This window comes from Protopterus annectens, chromosome 5.part0, assembly GCF_019279795.1.
Source record: "Protopterus annectens isolate FY-2018-M chromosome 5.part0, PAN1.0, whole genome shotgun sequence".
Taxonomy (NCBI): domain Eukaryota; kingdom Metazoa; phylum Chordata; order Ceratodontiformes; family Protopteridae; genus Protopterus; species Protopterus annectens.
This window is the reverse complement of record NC_056735.1, coordinates 1,519,127,542-1,519,155,469: the sequence shown is the minus strand read 5'-3', so window position 1 is coordinate 1,519,155,469 and position 27,928 is coordinate 1,519,127,542. Positions and strand designations below refer to the sequence as shown.

At 38.1% G+C, this 27,928-nt stretch overlaps 1 protein-coding gene across 4 annotated transcripts in view; it reads right to left on the bottom strand.

Moving 5' to 3' along the window:
* Positions 1-27,928, bottom strand: part of LNP1 (leukemia NUP98 fusion partner 1) — a 626,541-nt gene that overhangs the window by 169,054 nt on the left and 429,559 nt on the right. For all 4 annotated transcript variants that reach the window (XM_044071331.1, XM_044071332.1, XM_044071330.1 and 1 more), the window contains one exon: positions 3,304-3,402. In XM_044071331.1, coding sequence (XP_043927266.1) covers positions 3,304-3,402 — 99 coding nt within the window. The remainder of the gene's footprint in view (positions 1-3,303; positions 3,403-27,928) is intronic.

Below are 27,928 nucleotides of genomic sequence, written 5' to 3'. Positions count from 1 at the left end.
TGAGTTAGGGTTATGGCACGGGTGAGGTGAGTGTGCGATAGTGACAGGCTTCAGGGTTAGGGCGGGGTATGTGAGTTAGGGTTAGGGCGTGGGTAAGGTGAGTGTGCGATAGTGACGGACCTTAGGGTTAGGGTTTGGGTTAAGGATAGTGGATAGATAGCACTGTATGTACAGTTTAGTGTAGGGTTAGATGTAGAATTTTAAGTGTATGTGTGTGGATTGCTGTTTTTTTAGTGTGCTTGTGTTGTGTGTGTGTTTCTCAGAACAGTGAATTTTTTTACCAGGGAAAAAATTTGCTGTTTTGAGCTTTCAATGTTTTTAGATTTCGTGGTTAGAAGTTCGAGGTTGTTGTATTCGATGATGTGCTGTTTCGTTGAACTGATATAGACCCATCAGGTTAATGTAGTTAGGAAGGTAAATCAATAGTTTCCCCCAGGGTTCAGTGCTGAGAGTTTTTCTGTTTGGCATATACATCTCAACAGTAAAAGGAAATACCAAATAGCTTTGGACGACTAAGTCTGAGATGACTGCAAGCTAAGAGCAGTTATTGAATCCCCAATGACTTAACCATCACGCAGGAAGGTTTGTCACAAACAATAACTGGTGCCAGAATCATGAATTGAGACTAAACTCCATGAAATACATTATCATATCTTTTGGGAAGTCATCTACTCCAGGGAACTGCCAAATTGACAATGCCCCCTGAGAACTGACCCATTTGTTTGGCATTTGGGAACTTGTGTGCACAGTGACCTAACTTTTGACCAACATGTGCCCAGAGTCATAAGAAAGTCTTTCTATGTTGCACAACTTATAAACAAATTGATTGTGACTAGATCTAGAGATGTTATTGTCCCTCTTTACAAAGCCCTCATTAGGTCAATCATTTTGAATAATGCCCACTTTGGCATGTATATGTCCAGACCCATGTAACAATTGGAATACCCACAGAGATACCTTACTAAAAGGATACAAGTCCTAAACAGTAGATCTTGCATGGACCACCTCAAAGATTTATCACTGTACTCAGTATCCTACAGAGTGCTTAGAGGTGGCGTGTCTGGCATACAAGGCATCCTCTGACCAAATACAGCTGGACCTACTGAACATCAGCAAGTCAAATGGCATCAGAAATACTAAGTCCAAGTATCTAAACTGAATGCTGTGGAGAGATGGATATATATATATCCAGAAGAGACTATCCATTCAAGTAAAACAAAGCTCATCCCTGTCCATATTCAACTTGGATCTAAGGAGGGGTAATAGAAAATGTACTCCTGGATTACCCCTTGTGCCACTAATGGATACAGGCAGTTCCTAAATGGTGCATCCCTTACATGGGTCCCCTCAAATTATCTACAGTGTAATCACATTTATTCTCACTAGGGCTAATATACAATTATCAGCCATGGGATAGGTAAGACCAATCAGGAAATGTTAATTCAAGCATCAAAATGGAAATTGGCTAAGCCTAAGATGTCCTCCAAGTAAACCTATGTTGTGGTAGTAAATAGTTTTTAAAAAATTGCCCTTTTCAGATCACTAAGTGCCCCTGTCACCCCCCCCCCCACCCCAGTCTTATACTAGGCTGAAATCAACAGATGTCCTAAATTACCTGCTTATTAGCTGCTTGGATAATTGCAAGTCAGCCATCACAGGACAGAAATAATATAATCTACAGTTATTGTAAAAGTAAATGAAAATAGACAGTCCAGCTTGTATCATTTAGATGGTCTTCTGGAAAGGTACGGCTCCTAATGAGTACAAAACATTAGACAAGTCATCATCTCTAGTCAGTTAATATATCAGACACCTTACCTACAACCAACCATCCTAATATATGTGATGAACAGTCCTACAATTCATTATTTGAAGACACATAGGTTGGCCAAGGCTACTTCACTTGACCACATGTTAATTTGATGAGGAAAGCAGGCTTGCCTAAACTGGTGGTCTACCATATGAAAAGTGTCGGTTTGTGCCACTAACTGATTCTGTTTTGACTTTAGTAGAGAGAGACCTGATATGATCTCTTGTAGAATACCTATCCTCGTATTTGTCTGTGTTGTGGAGTTGAGATCTTCAGCAGTCTGTTCACAGCAATAACAAAGCCAGAAGTTATCTCATACTACATTTGAAATATAATGCAGTATTACTATTTTATTTCAGTGAGCTTTTCTTAGCAGACATTCCTATTTGTTTTACAGTGCTAAGTGTTATGTGAAGGATCTGGGTGTACATCACCTACCTCTTAATCTTTTGCTGTGTTTTATACTTGACATAGTGACTCACCTTTCATTTCTGTTCTTCTTACCTCTACGTTCTACTCAGATCTTCTTCTCTTGTGCCTCATTTCATGTGCTTCTGTTAATGTGCTTCCTTTACTATATTCTCCATTCCTTACCAGTTTCTTGAAACTATTTCCACAAATTTGTTCATTACTTCTCAGTCCATTGCATGTCATTCTCTTACTACTGTTCTGTCTTCTTTGTGCGCAGGTAACTATTACAAATATTTGTGTTCACCCAAGTAATTGTCTTACCTCATAACATTCCAAGTTGCATTTTTGATAATGTGCCATTAAGTCTACTGACTTTTGTTATTCCATTCCTTTGTTACTTTCTGCCTACATTTAATCTCCTTATTTTTGTAAAATATTTTGTCCAGTCTTACCTTTTTATGCTACTGACAGATTTATTATCAATAATGTCCTTTTAGCAATCATTTTCTGGTGTGCATTAGCACAGTTTTTTTCTTTTATTTGCAATCTGTATATTTCCTTTAATCATTCTTTGAGTAGTTATGCTGTTTTTTAAATTACTATATTTTGTCCTCTCAAATGTTGTCAGTTTGAAAACTACAGTTATTATTGATTATTTACAGAAATGGCTGGACATAGTTGTGAAAAATTACCAACTAATGGAAATACATTTCCTTCAGTTTGAGGACACAGAGAAGCATAATTTATGGTCCACATCACAACAGTGTAAATGAAGCTAAGGACTGAGCAGTGAAAACTGCAATATGAAGCAGGTTGTGTGTTTCCATGTATCTGTTCAGTACCATTCTTATATTACTTTACTTACAAAATATGCGCGCACACACAAGCACGCGCAGACACAGACACACATGCACGCACATGCGCGCGTGCACACAGACAGACTCACACACACACACACACACACACACACACACACACACACACACACACACACACACACACACACCCAGCAGCTTCTCAATGTTACTTCTTTTACTCCCCTGCACCCTGAATGTCCCATTTTCATGAGACGGGACACTTACCTCTCCCTCCCAACAGTGAGTCCCTGGTGCAATTTTTCTCAGCCAGTCTTGCCACCCTGAAGACAGTCTTCTTCTTGGTGGTATTTCTGCATGAAGAGGCTAGAAGTTAAGAATAAGTATCAGGATAAACTGAGATAACAGCTATGACCTTCTCAACTTACAGTATATATTGTGACACCACAGAGTAAGTTACATCACCCCTAGAACAATCATTTAGTGTTAGATGTAAGACATCCTTATCCAGAGGTACCACACAGATATTGCAAGAAGTATTTTAATTCTAATTTTATTTGTATTCCTTGTTGATACAAGTTTGTGTGTCCACTACTCAGGCTCACATTTACTATACCTGTAAAAATAGTGCTGTTCATACTTCTGAACTCTTGTCAGTTCTGCTACTTACAGAACATATTATGTTAAAATGCTGGTATAAGACTCCTTCTGTTTTATGTATCTGTTACTTCTAACAAATAAAATACTTTTCCCTTTTTATTTTGATGGTACTTTTCCATCTATTTCATTTTGAACTAATTAAAGAAACACTCAGTTCAGGTGAATACTTCCATATTACCACTAGGGGAAGTTAGACAGTTTTGCATGGAAATTCAGCCTCTTCTCCCAATACATAATTGAGAAAGCATAAGCCCTATTTAAACCAAGAGATCTCAGTAGAAGTCTGGAGACTATACAGTATTCATCATTGTAGACTGCACAGTGGGGAGGGGGCAGTCATTAGTAGAATCTGTTGTTTTTTTTTTTTCTCACTGTTTACCCTTGCTGTCTCATCACTTCCGTCACAGCCAGTCAGTCAATTTGTTCTCCATCACCAAAGAAAGGTCATCCAAGAGATGTCATCTTTCAGACAGCCATCAGGGTGGTCGGAGAGTTTATCCTTTTAGTTTCCCTAGTCCCTACTGCACACACCTGGTGAGGTATAGGGGAGAGGCAAGAAGGCCATGTCTCGTCAATCCTCCCCCTTGCTGTTTGCCTCCTCCAGTGTTAGGGCCACTAGTCAAACCCCAATCACATAGAACACAGTCGGGGATCTGTCTCTTGTGCCACAGACCCAGAGGAACCATGAATATACTCTCTTGACTTGTTATACTTGGTCATGTTCATTTGTTAAACGTCATTCATAAGTGCGTTAGTTGCAAAGTTTGAAAAGACAACAGAAAATCTCATGCAGTTATGCTGCTGCCTGTGAGAAGCAAAAGAGTGATTAAACATGCTAAGTCTACAGTTGAGCCCTAGTTACTGCAAATATCACCATAATTATATCAATATCCTCTAATTCCTCTTATAACACATTATAATTGGTGTGCTTAAACATACCCAGTGCAATACTTTCTTCTGATGTTGGTGGGATACATCTTTTTTTTTCAAGTAGTTGAATTTGGTACTGTTTTTGTATATTCCTCTTAAATTTATACCAATATATTGGTTGTTCTGCTGCCAACCTCTATCTCCAAATTCTCCTTAATATATACAATTTTCTAATAAAATATCTTGTGGTTGATTCTCTCAATATTTGTTTTCTTTAAATTGTCTTTTACTACCCACACCGTATTATTTTTCTTCTAATATTTTTTTTCTTGCAAAAAGTGCTATACATAGTAATTTTAACTCTTACTGTGGTCTTTTATTTGGTCAACAGATTTTTTTTTTAGAAAAACGATATTTGCATAATGAATTAATTTATAAAAAAAAAAAAATATGCCTGCTTCTGAAAGCAGTCACTCCAAATTTAATATGATCTGGTCAAAATGTATATGGTATAAAGGTTCACCATGAATGGCAAGGACATTGTTTACAGCAGATAAAATAATTTCTGAATTTAATGCACCAGACAATACTAAATATAATTTTTTCACCAGATAAAAAATTACTGTGCTTGGTCTCTTAAGCTGCTCATAGTGTTTACAAACACATTTATAACAATTTAATTTAATTTATTTTTTATTTATTTGATAGTTTGATAACCAAGAAGGTGAGTTTGACAACTGACCCTTTTTAGCCACGATCCAGGTTGAGAATATAATAAAGTTTATTCAGTGTTAGAATGAAAGCAAAGAAAGACTAAAACAGAGTAAATAATATGTACAAAATATAATTGTAACAACAGTAAGTACACGGCAGCAAATATGTACAAATATGAAGTTGAAACAATCTAGCAACAGTGAGTAGATAAAGCCAGTGTCATGACAATAAGTTTGCATCAGCTGTTGTGAACTACACTAATATCCATTGTTGTTGCAGCAAGTGCATTTAGATGCCTTTGGCAAGTGAAGCTTAAGGTTTTTTTCTGAATAATTCAAGATTTTCATTTTTTTTTTCAGGAGGGAGTGTATTCCTTATAGACAGTCCTACTCTGGAGAATGCTTTTCCTCCTATGGCCAATTTGAATCTAGGTCTGGTCAACATGAGTGTATTTTCTTGACTGTCTTTAAGGGAGTAGATTTGTTCTCTAATCTGTAGTAACCATTTAGGTGGATGGCAATAGCCAAGCATTAGAATTTCATAAGTCAGAGAATTAAGGAGAAAAGAGTCTCTGTTAATAACAGGTAGCCAGTCTGCCAAGTATAAGTTACATTGACAAATCAGATTCTCCATTTGGTTAGATATGGAAGTGAACGGTTTTGTTAAGTAATATGTATTAAAATTATATAATCTTTTCAACTGTACCAAAAATTGATTTTTGCAATGTCTTTTCCATGGCAATATAATCCTTTGTTTTACTGGATGTTTCAAAGTTAACATGGATTACAAGCAATCTTAAACCTATAAAACACTCCTTTATTGATTCGTAGAGTAAACAAAGCAAAAATGTACTTAGTCAAGCTACAAGCAACTTCTTTTTTTGTTTTGTTTTAAAGTGCAAGAAATCAAGTCAAGAATGAATTGAATTGCACAGTTTAAGGGAATATTTGCTGTACATAACTAAAGATGCCAAGAAAGGGTTTGTTACTTTTTTCACATCAAGCTCTATAGAATTTATATAGATTGCGAGACACTTTAATAAATAAATGAAATAATATCATGTCAATATAGAGAATATATCAGAGATACATCAAATCATGCAGGAATTTAATAATGCATTAAAGGATTTATCATCAGTCATAACGGACACCCAGAAGAATGTGTTGGACTATTAACAGACACAAATTCTGCCTGCATAATTGTGAGCCGTTCAGTACTTATACACATGTGATGGAACTTTGTGATGATATTTTCATTGTGGGAACAATCTCAACAGTTATTGATTGATATTGCAGAAACCAAAATAATTCTGGACTGTAAGATCTGGCCTTTAGATTATATGCTAAATTACTCTGGGAAATGTGAGAAATTGTGTTTTTCTATTCCTATCCACAAAACATTTAATTTTAAAATACTGTAATCAGTATATCCATAATATATTTATATTAGAATTTTGTGATGTTATGTCTTACAAATAATAATTTGTAAAGGTACATGACTGAATAAATATCATGTGACAAGTTAGGGATGGAGGAAAAGGAGGGGGTAGTAACAGTATTTGTCTGTCATGTAATTGGTGTGATCCTATATAATTAGTTGTATAACACTGCACATATCCAATAAATATCAGAAATACCATCACAAAGGTTGCTCTTGCTGTTACATTTGTTAGGGTTGTAAAAATACTACTTCAGGTTATCATTTAAAATTTCATTCTATGTGTCTTGTATTTTAATTTCACAGTGTGACAGGCTAAAGTTTGAGACAGTAATGATCAACTCTTGAAAGTAAAATTACTAAAGTTTTATTTATGTGTTTTACATAAGATGACTGTAAATGCAATATCTTATTTCTCAGAAGTACAGTGGTGTTATTGGTATAAATCAGTAACAGGGTGCAGCCCTATGCAGAGTGAGCCAGAAAAATATGTTAAATTGTAGATGGAAGCTAACATCAGTGCAGACTGTAGCTGATAAAATAACCAGTGTCCAGAGGAACTTAAAAAAAATGGCATGTTTCTAAGGTATGTTTTCCTTGTCAGTGCTGTTATGTATAAAATGCGTTGACAGTAAACTATGTTCCCCTCAGTCTCATGTTATTTTACAGTAATAAGCTGAAAGACATGAATAGCCCTATATTATGTAGCCAGTATCTTCATTTTACTTCACATTCATCTAAATTCCTTTCCCTTGTGTTCTTGTCTGTTTATTCTTATTTGTAGCCTATTTCCTTACCTTTATTCCACTAATGCACGCATCTACACCTTGAAGGGGACATTTTACAGTTTCCATTACCTAAACAATGTACCTCTATGCTCAGTTGTAGAATGTGCATTACTAGACCTGTGACTGTTCATTTACACTATTTTGGAGTTACCATGTTATTCAGCATACTGTTGCTACTGCTGTACAATGTTAAATAATCACTTAACTAGATGGTATTCCCTGTTTGCTCTTGAAAAATAAGCAATTGTATCTAATGGCTTTACCTGGTTAAATAAAAAATATAAAAATAAAGCAATGATTTTAAATGGAATTGCCTTTTCCTGTAACTCAGGTCATTCCATCATTAATAATTTACAGTCTGATTCAAGTGTGATTGTCCTTGTAAAGTGCTAACTTTCAGCTGAGTTGCTTGCATTGTGTAGTCAAGCTATTCCATTAGTTCTGTCTTAAAGTTTAAACTCTAATGCAAGTTTACGTGTTGGTGCCCTTGTAACAGATCAGTGTGTCATTTACTACAAAGATGCAGGTAAGCCACTAATGCCAGTCACATAATAAATAAATATGCATTTTAATGTATATAAGCACATAATGAATAAATATGCATTATTATTCGAATACCCCCCCCCCACACACACACACACACACACACACACATTTTTCCTTCTCTCAAACCAGAGTTTCTCCTCTCATCAGTAACTCTAGAATTTTACAATTTTCATGACTGTTGATATGAACCCTTGGCCTCTTCTTTTCTGTAACCCTGATCATGCAGATTACTATATATTTTTGGAGATTTTCTCCTTGGGCCTCCATTGAAAAGGGATGTTACATGACCCAGTCGTACCTAGGGTTGCCACCTTTCCAAATGCCCAAAGTGGGACATTTGTGCTACAAACATCAGATTTTGCAGGGCAAAACATACCCACGGCCAGTACAAAGGACAGAACTTCAGATTTTTACCTGAATAAAAGTCTATTCTTGTAGCATTTTAGTTCCTTATTTTGTTTCTTATAACATTTAGGTGTTTCAGATACAAAATAACTGTTTTATGCAACTATGACATAAAATATAGAAAATAATTTTGTCCTAAAATCTCAGGACATTTGCCATTTATTCACATTTTTGCAGGACACAACTGCCCAAAGAGGGACTGTCCCTCGCAAAGTGTGACAGGTGGTAACCCTAGTCGTATCTTCCTGGTAAACAAATACAAATAAATATATAAACAAATAAATGTAAACTAGTTTTCTTTTATTCTGTAGTAGCAGAAAATTGTGAAAACTCCCAGCTATTTATGTCACTGCTGATATTATTACTTCTTAGTGGCTATTTCAGCAGTTCTTGTGTTTTTCAATGATTACTTTATGTGGGTATACTTATTGCATTTAACATACAATCACTGTTGCTGTTTTCTGCTCTTTGTTTGTTATTGTTACTGTGTTTGGAGTTGCTCGTTTTCCTCCACTACGTGATTCCATGTGCTTCTCAGTTTGCTATTTGTATAGTACTTGATATTTTATTGTTTAGATTAGTATTTACTTGGACACCCTAACTCTTTACTCTGTACTCACACAGCTTCGGGCACTGTCAACAAATGATGTCATTTCCTGTGGGAGTGAGATTTCAGCAGTGATCTAATTCACTGGTGCATATTATGTTGACCATTATTCAGTGCGCCGTGTTCTGTTTTATATGCTGTTATCTATGATCCTGTTATCCATACTTCTGTTATTTTATGTGCTGTTCTTATATTGTTAGCCTGTTGTTATTCAGTATGTCAGACTAAACTGGTAAAATCAACAAATGTTAACATTGTGTAACAATAGCTGGGAGTGAGTAGTTACAATACCATCTTTGCTTGCAATGTAATTAAGCATCTACACCTTCTCACAACATTGCTAACTACACACATGCATACTTTGTACCATCTGTTGAACAGATGGCTATTAGCATCTAAGAATGTGTTTTGTGCTGCCACTGTCGCTCTGCTGTAGTCACAGTCTTGTTGGTGGAAAATCTTGGATTTTATTCTATACCCACACAGTCCTGCCATCCATTCTGATATTCTGATATTCTCGTGACTGATATATTCAACTGCAGCAGGTTTACTTGTTTCTCTCAAATCTCTACTTGAGCATGAGTAGGGAGATTAGACAAGATCTCTTTCTATTCATTAATATCAGTGATTTAAACCTTTTCAAATACCATGCTTTCTTTTCCTCTGTCTCCAAAGAAAATCATTTTATATTTGTGTGTGCTGTACCCAATGTAGTTTTTGCTTATAAAATCTTATTGAAGCGATATTAATTTTATCCCAAATAATTAAATGAAATGAAATGAAACTGAAATGTAAATTCCATGTAAAGTACTAGTAATGTTTATTTAAAATGACTTATGCTGGATGACCTGATTTGAAATAAGAATTTTTAGTCATGATGTAATTTTTTATATAAGAAAACCTTTGCATAAACAGTACTCCTGTGCTCAGCAAACAAGTACTGTATTATAAAAAAAAACGCTTATATATTTTTAGTAGCTCTAAGTTTTACTTACACATATTTTGTCAGCAAGATACCTTCTGCAGTTCTTTCCTTAGCCATATCTATTCTCACTTTATTCATCTGAGATCTGGTAGATGGGCCATGAGGCATAATGAGCCAGATGACATTTACCGGTATGACCTGAGACTCTGGTTAAAACTAAGCAATAAAATAGTGAAGTAATAGATGCATCGGCATGCACAAATAAAATTACAGTACAAATAATGAAGCAAAACAATGTGTCAAGATGTATGCAAACATTACAGAGAGAAAGTTTCCTAAGACTAAAAATTATACAGATTAACAGCAGATAGCCATAACACTATTTATTCAGCCAACTAGACCTGAAATGAATTTAAAAAATAAATTGTATTTTAGATTATTAACTAAATCGTGTGACACTAGCACAGCAAGACAGAAATTAAGGAGCCCTACTGTTTGTCACTGGCCACTTGATCAATGTTCAAAACATTGTTGTGGTGTCACTGAAAGATCCCTAGCATCTTTTCATGGCAGTTAGACTGGGAGAAGAGCAAGAAGGTCAGTATTCCATTTTCCTCACTCTCTCCCTGTTTTTCACAATATGTGCTATCTCTGAAGGTATAAATACTTATCTATCTATATCTATCTATCTAGCTATATCTATCTATCTATCTAGATATAGATAGATGGATAGATAGATAGATAGATAGATAGATAGATAGATAGATAGATAGAAATAGATGGATATATAGATAGATAGATAGATAGATAGATAGATAGATAGATAGATAGATAGATAGATAGCTATGTGTGAGTGTGTGTTTGTGTCTGTGTGTATGTCCATAATGTATACGTGCATGAAAATCAGAAGAATGAAGGTTTACATTACTGAAACTCACATTATCGATCTGAAAAGCTCAAACCACATAAGACTTATCTGTGGAAAAATGTAATCACTGTTTGTTACAGGAGGGAAGCCCCTGCACCCCTACACTCCCTGATAATTATATACACCAACTCCAAAACTGCACCACAGCAGGGAAACGGCCAATACCCCAATCCATGCTGTGCTGCAATAACAAGTCTCGGCAATACACAAATGATTCCATTCTTTCCACAAGTTTTGTTATGGAGCATGTGTGCTGGCCTAGACCATTTGAGTGTCAATCATTTTTTGTCAATAACTGGTGTGCTAATAGGTTTTGCAGACTGATTATTTTTTACATAGTATACATCAGATGCACAAACAAACACACACACACATATATATATATATATATATATATATATATATATATATATACATGCATGCCAACACACACACAGATATATACACATACATATACAGACACACACACACACACACACACACACACACACACACACACACACACACACACACAGGTGTGTGTTTATATATATATATATATATATATATATATATATATATATATATATATATATATATATGAAAAACAAGCCCTCAGATGAGGAGACGGGGAGTCTTCTCTCCTTGTAAGAAACAAATATCTTTGTGTTTTGAGATGTTGGTAATGTCACAGCTTTGAGATGAGACCGTCCGAAGATTTTAGATGTTTTGGGTTCAAAATAAGTAAGAAATGAGTAGAATAAGGGGGTTAGTTAAGTGGGCCTTGTCTGCCATAAAAGTCAATGTTTCTGTTACAGAATCAGAGTATAATTCTGTATAGTCCAGGGAGTGTGTGCCACTACATTGAACAGTAAACTATCCAAACTTCAGAAGACTGAAAAAAAATCCTCAGTCTTCACTTCCTCGGAAAAAAAAAAAAACAAAAATAGTGTTTTTTTGCAAGTAGGGGGGCTGTGCCCACCACACTTCCTGCTAAACATATATATCCACTCCAAAATAGCTCCGTAATGTGAAAAGGGCAAACTCCATGATCCCTACTGTTCACGATCTTGCACAGAAAAAAAGCTGGCAATGTTCAAAAAACAGTGCCAGATTTGTTTTCTGTGCAATGATCACACAATTTGACCCTCCCAGTGGCACCCAGTCCAAGATTTGGGCTGAACAACTGTGTCCTAAATAAAATTCAGTTTATTATTCACTACTGGTATTTTTCCTCTCAGTCTTAAGCATGCACTAGTTATCCCTTTGTGTAAGATATCACATCCCATAGCAAATCTCTGCCCCATATCTAAAATACTGTAAGAGCTTCTATACCAGCAGACTCCTGACAATATTTAATTTTATTTCTTTTCTATCAAACAGCATGTATTTCATCCTAAATATAACATACTGACTGTTATTTTCACCTTTACCTGAAATATTTACTCAAATCAAGGACTCAGATGTGAAATAAAGCTTATCAACAGGGGCAATTTTCTTGGATCCAAGTGTGCCTTTGAAACTGTTAACCCCAACTTGTTACTTTCCTGATTAGTTGACTATGGCTTCTCCTCAGAGAATTTACTATGGTTCAGAAAACATCTAAAAGATAGGACCTTTTGTATATTTAGTCAGCATGAATTGTGCACACCTGGTTCAATTAACATAGGTATCACACAAGGTTCTTTCCTAGGACCCCTACCGTTCTGTCTGTACCTTAACAGTCTTCCATGGGACTTGCCAGACCTAAACATAATACTCTGTACTGATGATACAGTATTTACTAAAGCCAAGAAATGCACCTAGCAAGTAGATCAAGCTTAACAGAATGACTTCTCCCATTTTTGGACCTAGCCAACCCAAAATAAACTCTCCTCTCTCTCTCTCTCTCTCTATATATATATATATATATATATATATATATGTGTGTGTGTGTGTGTGTGTGTATAATTTCATCATTTTCACAAATATCAAAATATTTCAGGGTTACATAGAGAATACGATGTCACATAAACACTACAATAGCAGTAGTCTTCCTGCAACTTAAAGCTGACTACAAATACTCTTATCTACTCACCTTGGAAACTAGGTGTGACGTTGCCATCAATTTTTGATTCCTATGTCTAGAGTATGCACTTCCCATTAATGCCCCAATGTCAGGTAAGAGTAACAATTCACTTCAACGAATGGAAAACATGGTTCTCAGATATACTTATTTAGTAGCCCTACTGAGCATCATTGCAAAACCTACTCTAAGACTAAATGGCTTCCATTTTCAGCTGTGTCATCATACTTATGGAAAACATTTCACTTCAGACTCCTTAATGAAAGTTACTGCACATCATTATCCAATAGTCTAATACTACATGAAGCTGCTTATGACATAAGTAGTAGTACACAGACTGCAATTTTCCATTTCTGTTTATGAAAAACATTTCCTTAAACTAGCACCTGACTCTTGGAGTGATAATCCAAACAGTATTACTATATTATAAGACCTCTCTGAATTTAAAAAACAAATAAAGCAATACCATAAAAAATAATATAAATACTCCTTCTTTAAGGACAATGGCTAACTACAACTACTTACTAATTTATTTCACTTATCACATGCTCTGTGAGCCAAGTTGTTCATGCTCAGCTATATGTTACATTTGTGTACTTCTGAATATTTATAATTGTTTATATATATATATATATATATATATATATATATATATATATATATATATATATGTATACACACACACACACATATATATATATATATATATATATATATATATATCTGTGTGATTGTGTATATATATATATCCTGTCATATGTCTTGGGTTTGGGTAGAAAAGGGTCTTGCACCAGACTTATAACCCATGTTAACAAATATCAAATAAGTAAATAAAAAATAAATCCATTGTTACTACTCTGTGCTCTATGGTCCAGATTCCATAAAGTTCACAAATCCGGAGCATTTTGCCAATATTAGCAGCAAAGTTGTGAATAACTGTATAATATGTAAATACGCCACAGTGAACTCTGAATATCTCTGCACACAACCGAGTATCTCAGTAGTATTGGTGCACTGTATATCACTCACAAGTAATCCGTAAGTAATGAAATATTGCTGTCAAAGCATCATGTACATTAGCAGAGTTACAGAATGACTCAAAATCTAAGCAGCTTGTCTGTCATAAATACATATCTATAACAGAATTGTTCAAATGAGCTTAAAGACAACTATGGCATATCATCATAAGTCCATTATTATTAAAACATGCTAACTGTCACTTATGGATGATGGAATCCATAAATTTTCTGATAAAAAAATTAATAAAGGTGAAGGTCAATCACGGCCACATTGCCACAGCTAACATTAGCTAACAATGGGTGTGGGACGTGTGGAGAGCACAGATAATGCATAAACCCAAGGAAACTGGGAATTTTTTTTTTTGGCGAAAATAGGTCCCATTTTTTTATTTTTTTAAGAATAGAAGAAGGACAAAAATAGGAAATGAGGAGGAAAAGGCCATCACAACAGGTATACCTGTAGAACAGATATCGCAACACATAACAGACAAAGGTTAGAAAAACAACAGTAAGGACAGGTGTTACACAGAGAGCACAATGCACAACACGGGCAGTGGAAAGTTGTCATATAGGGTGGGGATGCACACCAGCCATGGTGAAAGGCAGAAAAACATATCTACCTACACACTATCGCATTCTGCCATGTTACAAACTGTGTGGCATTCATACCTTTATGTGTATGACCAGTTTTAGATGTGTAGTAATAACTAAGGATCATCATACACATTTGATAAATAAGCATATACCCAAGTAGTCTGTTAGCACTGAAAGTGTAAGCTAGGCAACAGCACAGATGAGCAACTGCAGATAGAATCAAACCTCCAACCATACCATACATGTGAAAGGCAAACAGCCAAGCACACTGCCAAACAGAAGTACTACAGCAATGTAGCAAAATGGCTGCTAAATACATAAGTAGGTGAAAACAACCCAAACATGTAATGGAATGTATATATATATATATATATATATATATATATATATATATATATATATATGACATGTCAAAGGCAAAACACAGGTATAGGCATATATGTATGACTGTCAATGGCCTAAATAGAATGCACATGAAACAATGTCAATACAGATACACACACCAATAACATGTAAGAATATTTGCATAAAAATCTCACATTACAGCTTAAAAAAAAAAAATATATATATATATATATATATATATATATATATATATATATATATAAAATTATCAGGTTGTGCACATGAATTTGAACAATGTACACTGGTTAACACACAAGTACACCAAGAACAAGGATGTATTTCAAGCAGTAGCTATCAACTTGTGTGCAGATGTCCTGCACCTGTAAAATGGCCATACAGTTGGCACATATTGACCATGTCAATAATGTAATACATGACAATGGACAATAATTGCAACAAAGGCAAACATATCTTCAAATTATATTATATAAATATGAAGATGGAAGGGAAATGGACAACCTGGGCCAACATCAAGGAAGACAATGATACATACAGCAGGACAACATGGTAAGTTTACACATTGCAAATGCATGGTCACACCACACAAGGTGCTGTTGAAGCCAACCCAAAATACATTTAAGAAAATGGCAATGTATGTCACATGGGCAGACTGCATTGCTAATGTCTACCAAAATGGGCATGTATAGATTACACATGTACAGTAATTTGCAGTCATGTAACATCAACATTCATAGTTAAACAAGCTAAGAATTTCAATCGCATACACATACACTGTCATGCCAATGTGGATTAAACAACTGCAGGTATATGTCACACACCCTGCTCATTACTGAGCAGGGGATACTCTTGTGAGCATCACTGCAGCACATCAACGATAAGTTAGTGAATGCTCACGTCATATGTATAATGGTGCCTCAGTATGGATCTGACTGTGTGCAAAGACATGTACAATCATCAGTTAATGCGTACAAATATAGCCAGAATGTGTGAACTTAAGTGAATAAGGAATGCATGTGGAAATGTAACATACAGCATACACAGCATATGATGCTGTTACTGAATAAATTATCCTTACCACAGTGTACACATGAATGTTAAATTAGTGTTCCATATAGTCAGAAAAGTAGGACTGCCCATAGGTATGAAATACATTTATATAGCCCCACATAGCATCAGCATTGGCAACATATGGCGCACAACATGACATCATGCCAGTGGGACAGCAAGACAACTGTCATCCAAAACACATGGGCAATGACGTACTTCTGTTGTACATACATGATGCAGCAATACACACACATCTTAAACATACCACTGGGTAGTGCTGGAGTATGGACAACATGTTTAGTCTGTCAGTTTCCTTCAGTAAAACACGTCAAGAAAAAAGAAGTTATGTCTTACCATAACGTTCCATCTGTATTGTTGATCCTCATTCAGTCATTACGCATGGGTATCGGTTCCGAGCTCGGAACCGAGCCGGCCATTTTCCAAGCTCGCGTCAGCTTCAAACTCTCGAGCTAAACTCTTACCCACAATTCCCCTCTCCCTGTTACCTCAGATTGAGTTTACAAGTTAAAAAAGGTAGAGGCTACCTCTGGTCAAATAACCTAAGAGAACTGGATGGTGAGATCCACTAGAAACCACAGGAGGGGGAAGGAGGGAGGGTCGTAATGACTGAACGAGGATCAACAATACAGATGGAACATTATGGTAAGACATAACTTCTTTATCTGCTATTGTTAATCCTCGTTCATTCCTTATGCATGGGACAGAGTCCCCAGCTACCTCTATTCCTGGGAGGCTCTCATGGAAGGACATTCCTGAGCACCATAGAACCGAAAGATGCTCTTCCCCTGGAGGCCAAATCCAATTTGTAGTGACTGATGAAGGTAAGAGGCATGGCCCAAGTTGCAGCTGCACAGATGTCATGTAAAGAAGCTCTGGCATAGAAGGCAGCAGAAGTTGCCACCAACCTTGTTGAATGAGCTTTCATGGTAGTAGGTAACAAAATATTATGTTGTGTGTAAATAAAGGTCACACAGACCTTCAACCATCTAAATAATGTGACCTTAGCAACAGTCGATCCTAATCTAGATCCAGAAAAGGCCAAAAATAACCAGTCAGATTTACGAAAGGTTTAGTCCTGTTTGAGTAAAAATGGATTTGCCTGTGTATATCTAGGGTATGTAGGCAATACTCTCCTCCGTTTGAATGGTTGGGAAAGAAAACTGGCAATTCAATGGTTTGATTAATGGACATTTCAGAGATCACTTTAGGCAGAAATGACGGATTAGTTCTCATAGACACTCTATCTGTATGAAAAATCAAGTATGGAGTCTTGATACATAAAACTTGAAGTTCAGAAATACGTCTGGCAGAAGTAATTGCGACCAAAAACAAGGTTTTCCATGACAAATACTTGAGGTCACAAGAAGAGGCTGGTTCAAAAGGTGCCATTGTCAGAGCTTGTAGAACTAATGATAAATCCCATGGTTGAATACGTTCTCTAAAAGGTGGCTTCAGATGATTCACACCTTTTATGAAGGTCTTGCACAATTTATGGGACATAAGAGAGGAATCTTGGACACCCTCATGAAAATTAGAAATTGCAGCCAAATGAAATCTAATGGTAGAGGCCGATAGACCTGATTGAAACAGGTCAGCCAGATAGTCTAGTATTATTGACACTGGTGCTGAAAAAGGGTCAACTTGTTTATCTTTCAGCCAACAGGTAAATCTTTTCCACTTGCTCAGATAAGTAATTCTAGTGGAAGACTTATGAGAAACAATGAGAATATCACGTACTGGTAAAGAAAGATCATTCTGCCTGGCAATCAGGGGAATTGGAGTAGCCAAGCCGTTAGCTTCAGGCTGTTCAGGTTGGGGTGAATCAGGTTCTGTGGGTGTGAGATCAACTCCGGGATTGGATGGAGAATCCATGGTCGATCTAGTAGGTGAGGCCAAAGGAATGGGAACTAAATCTGTCATGGCCAAAATGGTGCTATGAGGATTACCTTGCTTTTCAACCACTGGGCTTTCTTCAGAAACTGAGGAATGAGAGGAAAGGGCAGAAATGCGTAGAGAAGACCCGAGGGCCAATCGTGGACTAGAGCGTCCCTGAGTGACTGTCCCAGAGGGGGAATCAGGGTGAAGTAGTTGCTGCATTTGTAGTTGGTCAGAGATGCAAAGAGGTCGCAGCAAGGATGGCCCCAGCGGTGGAAGATCTCCACTGCTATCAAGGGATTCAGGGACCAATCATGAGGTCGCAGAATGCACCTGCTGAGTCTGTCTGCTATCATGTTGGAACTCCCGGGAATGTGCGTTGCTAGAAGAAAATGGTTGGTAGCCATCGCTCATTGTCATATCCTCATGGCCTCTCGACAAAGGGGGTAAGATTTGGTTCCACCTTGCTTGTTGATGTACCAGACCACCGCCATGTTGTCTGATTGAATCGCAATTGTCCCAGATGGCAGCAGGGGATGAAATGCTTGCAACACCAGAAGCACCACCCTCAGCTCTAGAACATTTATATGCAGATGGGCCTCCAGTTGGGACCAAGTGCCTTGGACTGTCTGTCCCTGACATGGCCCCCCCACCCCATCAGGGAGGCATCCGTGGTCACTGTGGCCTTGGGTTGCTGGGAGGAAAAGGGGCGAGACCATTGTGAGAAATTGTGTGTCATCCACCAATTTAAATCCTATTTGCTCCTGTGGGTTACTCGAATCATGGCTGAAAGAGGATACTAAAAAGGATACCGTTGGGTGAGCAGTAGCCATTGTAGAAGCCTCATGTGAAACCTGGCCAGGGGAGCACTGGTGATGGAGGCTGCCATGGAACCCAACAGCTGTAGAACCGAGTGAGCTGTGGATTTTTCCTTTGAAAGGACTGGAATTAGTTGTTGCTTTATCCTTAAAATTCTGTTCTCTGGAATAGCAGCTCTGCAGTTTTTTGTGTCCAAGATAACCCCTATAAATTCTGTTGACTGAGATGGGGTGAGATTGGATTTCTGCCAGTTTATGGTTATGCCCAGCCTTTGAGCAGCGAGGAGAGAGTATGCCAGGGCTTTTTCCAGTAGATGTCTGGTGGGGGTGGAAATGAGCCAGTCGTTTAGGTATGGAAACACCTGGAATCCTTGAAGTCGCAAGTCAGCTGTGACAACTGCCATGCACTTTGTGAATACTCTGAGGGCTGTAGAGAGTCTGAAGGGCAGTATTCTGAACTGGTAATGACTGGCTCCCGCACGGAAGCACAGAAATCTTCTTGATGGCTTGGCCACCTTTATGTGGTAGTACGCATCTTGAAGATCTATAGAGCACATCCAATCATCTTTTTCCAAAAGCGGGAGGATAGACTGTATAGTGACCATCCAGAATTTTTGTACTGTCACAAACTTGTTCAATACACTGAGATTCAAAATTGGTCTCCAGTCCCTGGTTTTCTTTGGCACCAAAAATAGTCTTGAGTAGAATCCGGATCCTATCTGGTCTGGAGGGACTATTTGGATGACTCTATTTTTTAGCAGCTTTTCTATCTCTAGTGCTGCTTCTTCCCTTTGACTGGGTGGATCATCGGGAAGGTTTTTTGAAGAGACAGGACAAAGATTGAAGGGGATATGATAACCTCTGGTTATGATCCTTTGTACAAAAGAATCAGTGGTGATGGTTAGCCAGGCAGAAGGGTACAAGGAGAAACATCCCCCCAACCACCTCCAGAGGAAAGGAGTTGGGCCACTCTTCAAGGAGCACTGGTAGGATTGACCAGGGAAAGAATCCCTGAAACCCTGGTTACGCAGTCCCCCTCTGCCCAGAAAGGAGCGTCTTCCCTGTGAGTTTCCCTCTCTGCCTCTGGGGGAGAACTCAGCCTGTGTGTCACAGAAAGGACCCAGAGATTTGTTGAACCATATCTTCCCACTCTTTTGGTTTCGGGAGAAAGCACGTTGAGGGGAAGAATAACAGACACCTATGGCAGAAAGGGTCTTACCGTCTTGTTCACATCTGGCCAGTGTGCTTTTAACTTTGGGCCCAAACAATGAGGAGGGCTCAATGGGGGCATTAAGAAAGGAAGACATAAAAGGTTCTGCGAAGTTGCACAAGCGCATCCAGGCATGTCGTCTCAAGACCGCAGCTGAACCCGCCGAGTGATACGTGAGACATCAATCGCATAGAGGAGTTAGATATAGACTCAATGGTGGCCAGCTGAGAGGCCACTTTGTCACAGACCTCATAAGACACTGCACCAGCCAAGATTTCAGAGAGCTCAGAAACCAGATCCTTTTGAAGCCTGGTAAAATGTGCCATATAATTCAGGGACCTGATAGCAGAGGTCGCTGAAGCAAAAGTGTGCTTCCCTATTCTGTCCAGGGCCCGGGACACTCTGTTAGGTGGCTGGACAGTCGCACTTTCTTCTTCTTCCAGATACTTTTTTGTTGCAGCTGCCACCACCAAAGCATCTACAGGAAGACCTTTGGACCAATGGGGATCTGAAGCAGGTGGGGACAAGATCTTATCTGGCCTCCGGGGAATAGCTTCAACAGTATCAGGGGCCTTCCAAGCACACTGCATGATGAACTTGACAAGTTCATCGGCAGGTGGAGTAACCCAGAAGGTAGGGGGCTGGGCGTGTAAGGCCTGCAGGAACACAGATTCCTCAGGGGTTGGATTAGAGGGCTGCCAGTCACCTCTGTGTTTCAGGATTTCAAGGATATCACCAAAGGATACCTCAGAGGGTGACCGAGGGAATCCTTCCCCCTCATTGAAATCTGTGTCTTTGGTGAGGGACTCCTCTGTGGAGTCCATGTGCTTCCTCTTACATGAACTTTTCTGGTGGCCCTCCTCAGCAGGAGAAGCTAGGAAAGACAACAGAAAAGGAGATTCCTGAGGGAATATGTCCTGAGGCCCTTGCACCCGGTGTCCGGTAGGTGCGACTTGTGAAACCAGTGTACCAGAGGAGGGTGGAGGTATAGACAGTCCAGTATCACCAGCAGCAGCAAAAGCCTTCTCCATCAGTTGGAAGGCTGGTCCACTCAGAGAGGAGTGTATGTCTAGGACAGGGGGCACTCCTCCCCTAAGTGGCTCAGCTTGCCGACTTGGAGTCCCTGGATGGCTGTGGAGCAGCAAGCTATGCATGTCACAGCTAACATCCTGGGTCATAGCAAAACTTTCCTGCCATGAAGGCAACTGTGGTTCCTTAGTGAGATCCATAAAGGGAACCACAGAAGGGGAAGACCGTGCTATATCCATGGACTTCAAAGGCAATGAAGGAGGAGAATAAGAAGGGGTCTTTGGAAATGGGTGATCACCTCCCAAGGAAGGGAACACAGTCCAAAACACATACACGAGACGTCCACAAGAGTACAAGCTTAACGTTCACAATATCCGTTTTCGTCATCAACTTCATCAGATGAAAAGTGTCTCAAAACATACCATTTTATAGAACCAGGAATTAAAATGTAACCAATGAAACTAAAGTTCTTGTTAAGTAATTAGTACCCTGTTGTGTATAAAAAAAACCTTTAAAATACCATAACTGACATGTAAATGTACTTAAGTAAATCATGTTAAAAGTATCCCTGTGTAATATTTTATTAAAAAAAAAATTTTTGATTCTGTAAAAACAACTGAATAATACATATAAAAATATATAAAATGTATAATGCCAAATACACTGATAGTTCCCTCTAGTGGCGACATCCCAAAATTGAAACTAGTCCTACTGAAGTAAAGTATTAAAATATAAAATGAAAGTAAATATTCCTAACATATCTTAATGTGAGTCTTAAAATTCCTTAAAATGTGGACCTCAATCAAAAAATCAGAGCTTGGCTGCTCTTAATTTAAGCACTGGCAATAGTGAAATCATGATTATCCATAGACGTGTCCAGCATAAGTGTTTTATCAGCAGAGAACAAGCCGTGGTGTTTAGCCGAAGATTTCTTTTCGTGTTTGTTCCTCAGCTAGCTTCAACAGTATCTGAGCTTTTTTTGCTGAATGTGCAGTGATGGGTTACTAATATAATAGATAATGGCTTAGGATTTCCAAAAAGGACAATGTGCTGGGCATTTAGGTACATAATTTACAAGAATGTTAATATCAATAAGCAGTTATGTAGAGAATAATATTCAAAACCGTGTGAAATACACAAAGATAACAATATAATTATATGTTTCCCCATGTGAAGTTGCATCCACAGCACTCCAAAGTATAGGCATGCTAGCCTGTTTCTTTACAGGTCAAGCTACCTGCCAGCACATGTTTCTTCTTAACATCATCAGTTACTGTGTGTGTGTGTGTGTGTGTGTGTGTGTGTGTGTGTGTGTGTGTGTGTGTGTGTGTGTGTGTGTGTGTGTGTGTGTGTGTGTGTGTGTGTGTGTCTATATCTGTGTATCCATGGCCATTACAATCTAAAGAAATAATAGCTATCAACACATTAATGAAAAGATATGTATAGGTAGCTGGACAGGCATTACTATTGGTATAAATAAATGGGACTGTAATAAGAATGTTCATTTTATTAAGAGGAAGGAAGTAAAGAAGTTATTTATGGGTTACTGTTCTCTCATATATGGGTAGAGTAGGTGATACTTTCATAGTATAATGGATAACTACGTAATGCATAGTGATCAGAGGTCTAAACGCTATAGTCATCAGTGATACACAACTATAACAGATGTGTAAAATTATTTCATTATACATTGGAAAACAGATGTACAAGCATGATGTTCAGTATTATGTACATTATAAACATTAATAAATAAATTAACAGCATGGGAATAGAACTCATATGGAGAGCAGTCACCACTATGTCTTCTTAACTATCCAGATAAGCTAATTGTTAGAACAGCTACTTAATGGTTATAAAAGCCATGTATCTGATATGTCTAGGATACAGCTATATCTTAAAATTCCTTTGGCATGCTTAGGTATATGTAGTATTATGACATTTACTGTAGGCATCCACCAGCTGTCAAACAAACCTCAGCAACCCTCCGATGAAGCTCCTCTGCGTCCCTCTAGTACAGGTCATCACAGCTGTGGTGAACCTGTACTCCAGTCCAGTAGATCCCTGTACATTATTATTGCTCCTTCACAATCCAGTTCCAAATGTTGATCATCACAAAGTTCCGTGGTCTGGCTCCCATGCAATGCTCCACTCCAGCATAGTCAACATCTGGGTAGTCGCCTCCTTGGTCCAATTGAACACCTGGACACATCAAAGCCTCCTGGAAGTAGCCATCTCAATAATGCTGATACAACTCTATGTACCAACTCCAAGATTGCTTACAGTGCGGAAAAGGGCAAACTTGCTGTGATGGCCAAGTGCTTCCTAACCATGGGAAAAAGTCCAGGGTTCGCTGAAATGAATTTCCCTGATTACTGTTCGATGAGTACGTTTTTGATGAATATGTATTTCGATTAAATTATATAGACCCATGTATGGATGTGGATTCCAATACTATCTGTATGTACTGAGTATTCCTTTTACTGATATAGATATGCAGGGGCGGCTCATGCTATCGAACTGCAGGACTGCAGCCCTCCCAGCTGTAAAATAAAAAGTAAAACAAAAAAAGAAAAAAACTAAAATAAAATAAATGCGAGTCCCGAAAATCGCTCATGTGCACTCGTGCATTTTCCCAATGTCAGACTGCTGGTAAAGTAGTCTGGAGCATGCGCACAAAATCCCAGACTGTCTCACCAGCAGTCCGAATTGACTGCTCAACATTTCACTCCAGATATCCCAGAAGTCTATGCAGTTACCTGCATAGTCCACAAGCTGGGAAGGATGTGCTCTCTCTCACAGGACCGTCAATGTCAGGGATTGGCTGGATGGATTATCTGAAGTCTGGGAAGTATCTGTGGGACCATGACCGGATGTGGATTATTGAACAGATCGTGAAAGTATGGCTGGTTTATTTGAACAGATCGTGGATGGATGCTTGGCAGGTAGTGTGTGTGTGTGTGTGTGTGTGTGTGTGTGTGTGTGTGTGTGTGTGTGTGTGTGTGTGTGTAAATGCCCCAGTTGTAGTGGCTAAAGAGAACATGTAACCTGGTGGTGGTTAGAGATCAGGCTTGAACCCTGTACTTTGTGTGCAGGTAACAAGAGCCTGAATTCCCTACCCACCACCATTTGTGAAATTTTGCAGATTTTTGCCTCATATTTTGTTCTGTTCCTCTTAACATCTGTGGTTACTGAATACTTAAAATTCTGAGACATTTGATGGTACAGTGGTAGCGTTGTTGCTTCACAGCTGCAGGTTCTCAGGTTTGATCCTTGGCTAGGGGTGCCTTCTGTGTGGAGTCTGCATGTCCTCCCTGTGTTTGTGTGGGTTTGATTTGATGGTGCAGTGGTAGCATTGCCTCACAGCTAGAGGGTTTCTGGTTTGATTCTTGGCTGGGGTGCCTTCTGTGTGGAGTCTGCATATCCTGTGTGGGTTTGCTCTGGTGTCCTCCCATGTTACAAAGACGTGTCTCCTTGGGCCTCTGCTGAAAATTGTTTTTTGTTCCGTCAGACTTTCCTGGTTAACAAATGTTAAATAAATAAAATTGACAGGCATTTGAATTTCAGACTTCATATTCTTCAGAAAGTACATAGTAACACAAAACATTTTATTCTAGCAATTTTCTAAGTTTATAAGATAAATATTTGAAATTTGTCCCTATTTTTGGGACTGTCTTCCCCCATTATTGGCTTTGTCCAGGTTCTTTGTGCTAAGGTTGAGAGCTATGGCAAGAACTGAATTCACTGGATATTTTTGAGGGCTGTATTCCCCCATTACTGGGTTTGTCCAGGTGTTTTGTGCTAAGAGGTTGACAGATATAGTGAGAACTGAATTCACTAAATGATAGCCATTTAAGTTTTAGTTTTCCTCTCTTTCACAAAGCAGCTGATCTGGCATAGTGGTATGTTGCTCTGACTGTTTTGCACAGGGACCTGGATTCAAGACTGGGCAGTAAAATGTTTGGTGGTAATACAGCATTTTATTCTACCAACTTTCCAAGATTACACAAGCAATGTTTGTGTCCCTGGTTTTTGGGCTTTTGTCCCCCCCCCAATAAATGTTGGCTTTTTCCAGATTTCTTGTGCTGCAAAGTTGAGATACAGTTGAGTATTGAGTAGGTTTTACAAGGAGCTGAGAGCTGCAGGGGAAAAGAAGTTTAGTGCTGCTTATGCTGAGTCTGCTTGCCTTGTTAATAGCACAACAGGTTATATACTTGCTTTTGATGCAGAAGGCTGTGGGTTCTACTCCCCCAAGGGGTGGATGCTGCCGTACTGAGAATGTCCTCTTTGGCGAGGATACTAACTAGCAGCAACCTCTTCATTAGTTACAGATCTCTCTAATGTGGAATTATTTAGATGACTTACTTCTGCAGAGATTGTGCATATTTACTGATACTGGTGTATTGTATAAGTTTGAGAAATGGAAATGTTCTCAATTGGGCAGTTTTGTCATTATTAGTGCATGCATTTTGTTTCATTGTTTACTGGAAAAATGTTCAAAACAAATTTAAAACACCCTCTAACAACTGTACTGTATTATACAAGGAATATAATTTAATGCAATCAGGAAAGTTTTTCACACAACACATGTATGTTTTGTGTGCAAGGGGCCTATACTTTGAAAACAGCCCAAAGTTAATCTTTATACAACCCAAATGTATTTTCTTTGAATGTGGATTTCACTGCTGTTTCAATGAATGTGAGTTTTAAGGGCAGAGTTTTAATGTCAAGTCTATTTTCATTGTGAGACTGCATTGCTTTGTTTAGCAGATGTTTTAGTGTTTGCGCTGTAAAATACAAAATAAAACTTTCAAATAAAATCCAAATCATCGTAGAAGTAAAGCAGTATGCACATTGCTGTGTTTATGGTAAATGGGGCGAAATAGCCAAGTAATGGGACATTGGAATGGCTGCAGGGGGTGGCTCCATTCGACCATGATTTTGTGAGGGGGAAGGATGGCAAACTCAGACAGCCCCAGCTCAGCTGAACTATACCTCTCAACTATCCAGATTTTCACAGAATGAATAGATTTTTGCTTCTTATTTTTTGTTTGTTCCTCATAAAATGTGTGTTTTTCTGGCAAATCATTTAGGAATTAAGTCACTAAATAATGACAGACGTTGGGTTTCAGACTTCATAACCTTCAGAAAAATGCATGCTAAAGCAAGACCTGTTCTATCAACTAAGTTTATACAAGAGCAATTTTTAGTACTGTTTGTATGTTCCCCCAATATATTTGGCCTTGTCCAGATTTCCTGCGTTAACAGGCTGAGAGGTACATGCAAATTGCTTTATAGAATTGGGCATATCCAAACATCTCAACTGTCCCTGATTTTGGCTCAAAATGTTCCTTGCCCTCGAATCCCTCTGCAAAATGTCAATTTTGGAAGAAAACATGGAGGGTTTACAATTAATAAATAACTGTAATAGTGAGAGTTATAGATTACTTTTATTTCAGAAATGCATGTAGATTTGTTTATTTTGTCAGCTGCTCAAGCTAACAGTGCTAATATTAAAAAGTGCCCCTTCTTTGACAGGTTCCCAGCTGTATTGTGTGGCTATTTTATATTTTTGCATCAAGTTTTTGGACCATTTTTCATAAAATTGTGTTTTTCTGGCAAATTATTAAAGACTGAAGTAAGAAAATAATGACAGACATTTCAGTTTCAGATTTCATACCCTTCAGAAAATCCATACTAATGCAAGATGTGCTATTCTATTAGAAAGTTTATAAGAACAATATTTAAATATTGTCCTTAATTTTGGGCCTGACTTTGTCCAGATTTCTTGCTCTGAGGTTGAGAGGTATGAAATGTAGGGCCATTGCAGTCAGCCAGAGACATTTCAAGTTGTGACATACTTGTTGCACCCCACTCCCCCATGTAGTGACTCTGGATGTGTCCAAGCAAGGCAAGGAGCAGTTATGCAGTGTAAGTGTGCAGAGTATCACCCCCCCCCCAATCCAAGGTAGACACAAGTACTACACTGGCTTTTCATCTGTCTTGCTTGATTTTGCAGAATGTTCTGGTTTTCTGTCATATTTTTATACTGTTGATTATGCTTCTTCTTATTCAGAAAGTGCCTGTTGCTCTATGTTTAAGTAGCAATGATTTCATGACCATCAGGTAAGCTTGTCTGAGCTTGTAAGATACAAGTAAGCTTACTGTTAAAGAATTACCAACATTGAAAGCCTTTTTGTTGTTGCTATGCAGAGAATACTTACATAACAAGATAACGTATAAGCCTTGGGTATTGAAATGCATATGACAGTATTTGTAATAAAGGACAGGATTACAGTATTTTAAGCAGCTCATTACCTTTGTTGGAGCCTTGCCGTCATCTTTGCAGGCTTTACCCATAAACTAAACAGAATGCCAATCTATCATGTCTGGTCCATAACCTGTGCACTAATCCTTTAAGCAATTTATCTTGAGCTTGTTTCTTGTTTGCTGTTCATTTTTTACTTTGATCATATTTTCCCAATGAAACAAGTAGATAGTTGCAGGCAGCAGGTCTTTTTTTGGATAAGAAACATTTTTTCAAGTGGGGGTATCATTGCTACTTTCAGCATGTTACTTGGTACTTTTTATAAAGATGAATATAAATTATTATTAGAACTGCAGTGCAAGGAGAAGTGGTTTGAGAGGAGTGCTGCTTGTTTGTCGTGTACTTGATTTTGACTGGCAATCCAGTAATGTATTTAAAAAGTAATTTATTTTTCATGCCTCAACCTTTTTGTTTCCATCTAGATATTAAGTAAGCTGTCATGCAGCCAATGGATTGAAATATTTTTTTTCTTCTACACTTCATTTTGTCTTGATTGGACTCTCATAATGACAGATGTTAAGTTGTCTATCTCGCCTTCATTCTTGCTGGATGGGTTCGGAGCCGACCTCGCCCGACTCGCCACTCTAAAAGCTCGAGAGTTGGTTCCACCGGCTCGAGGCTCCCCTTATATCCCACAATGCTAGGCGTGAGTTACCTCAGATCT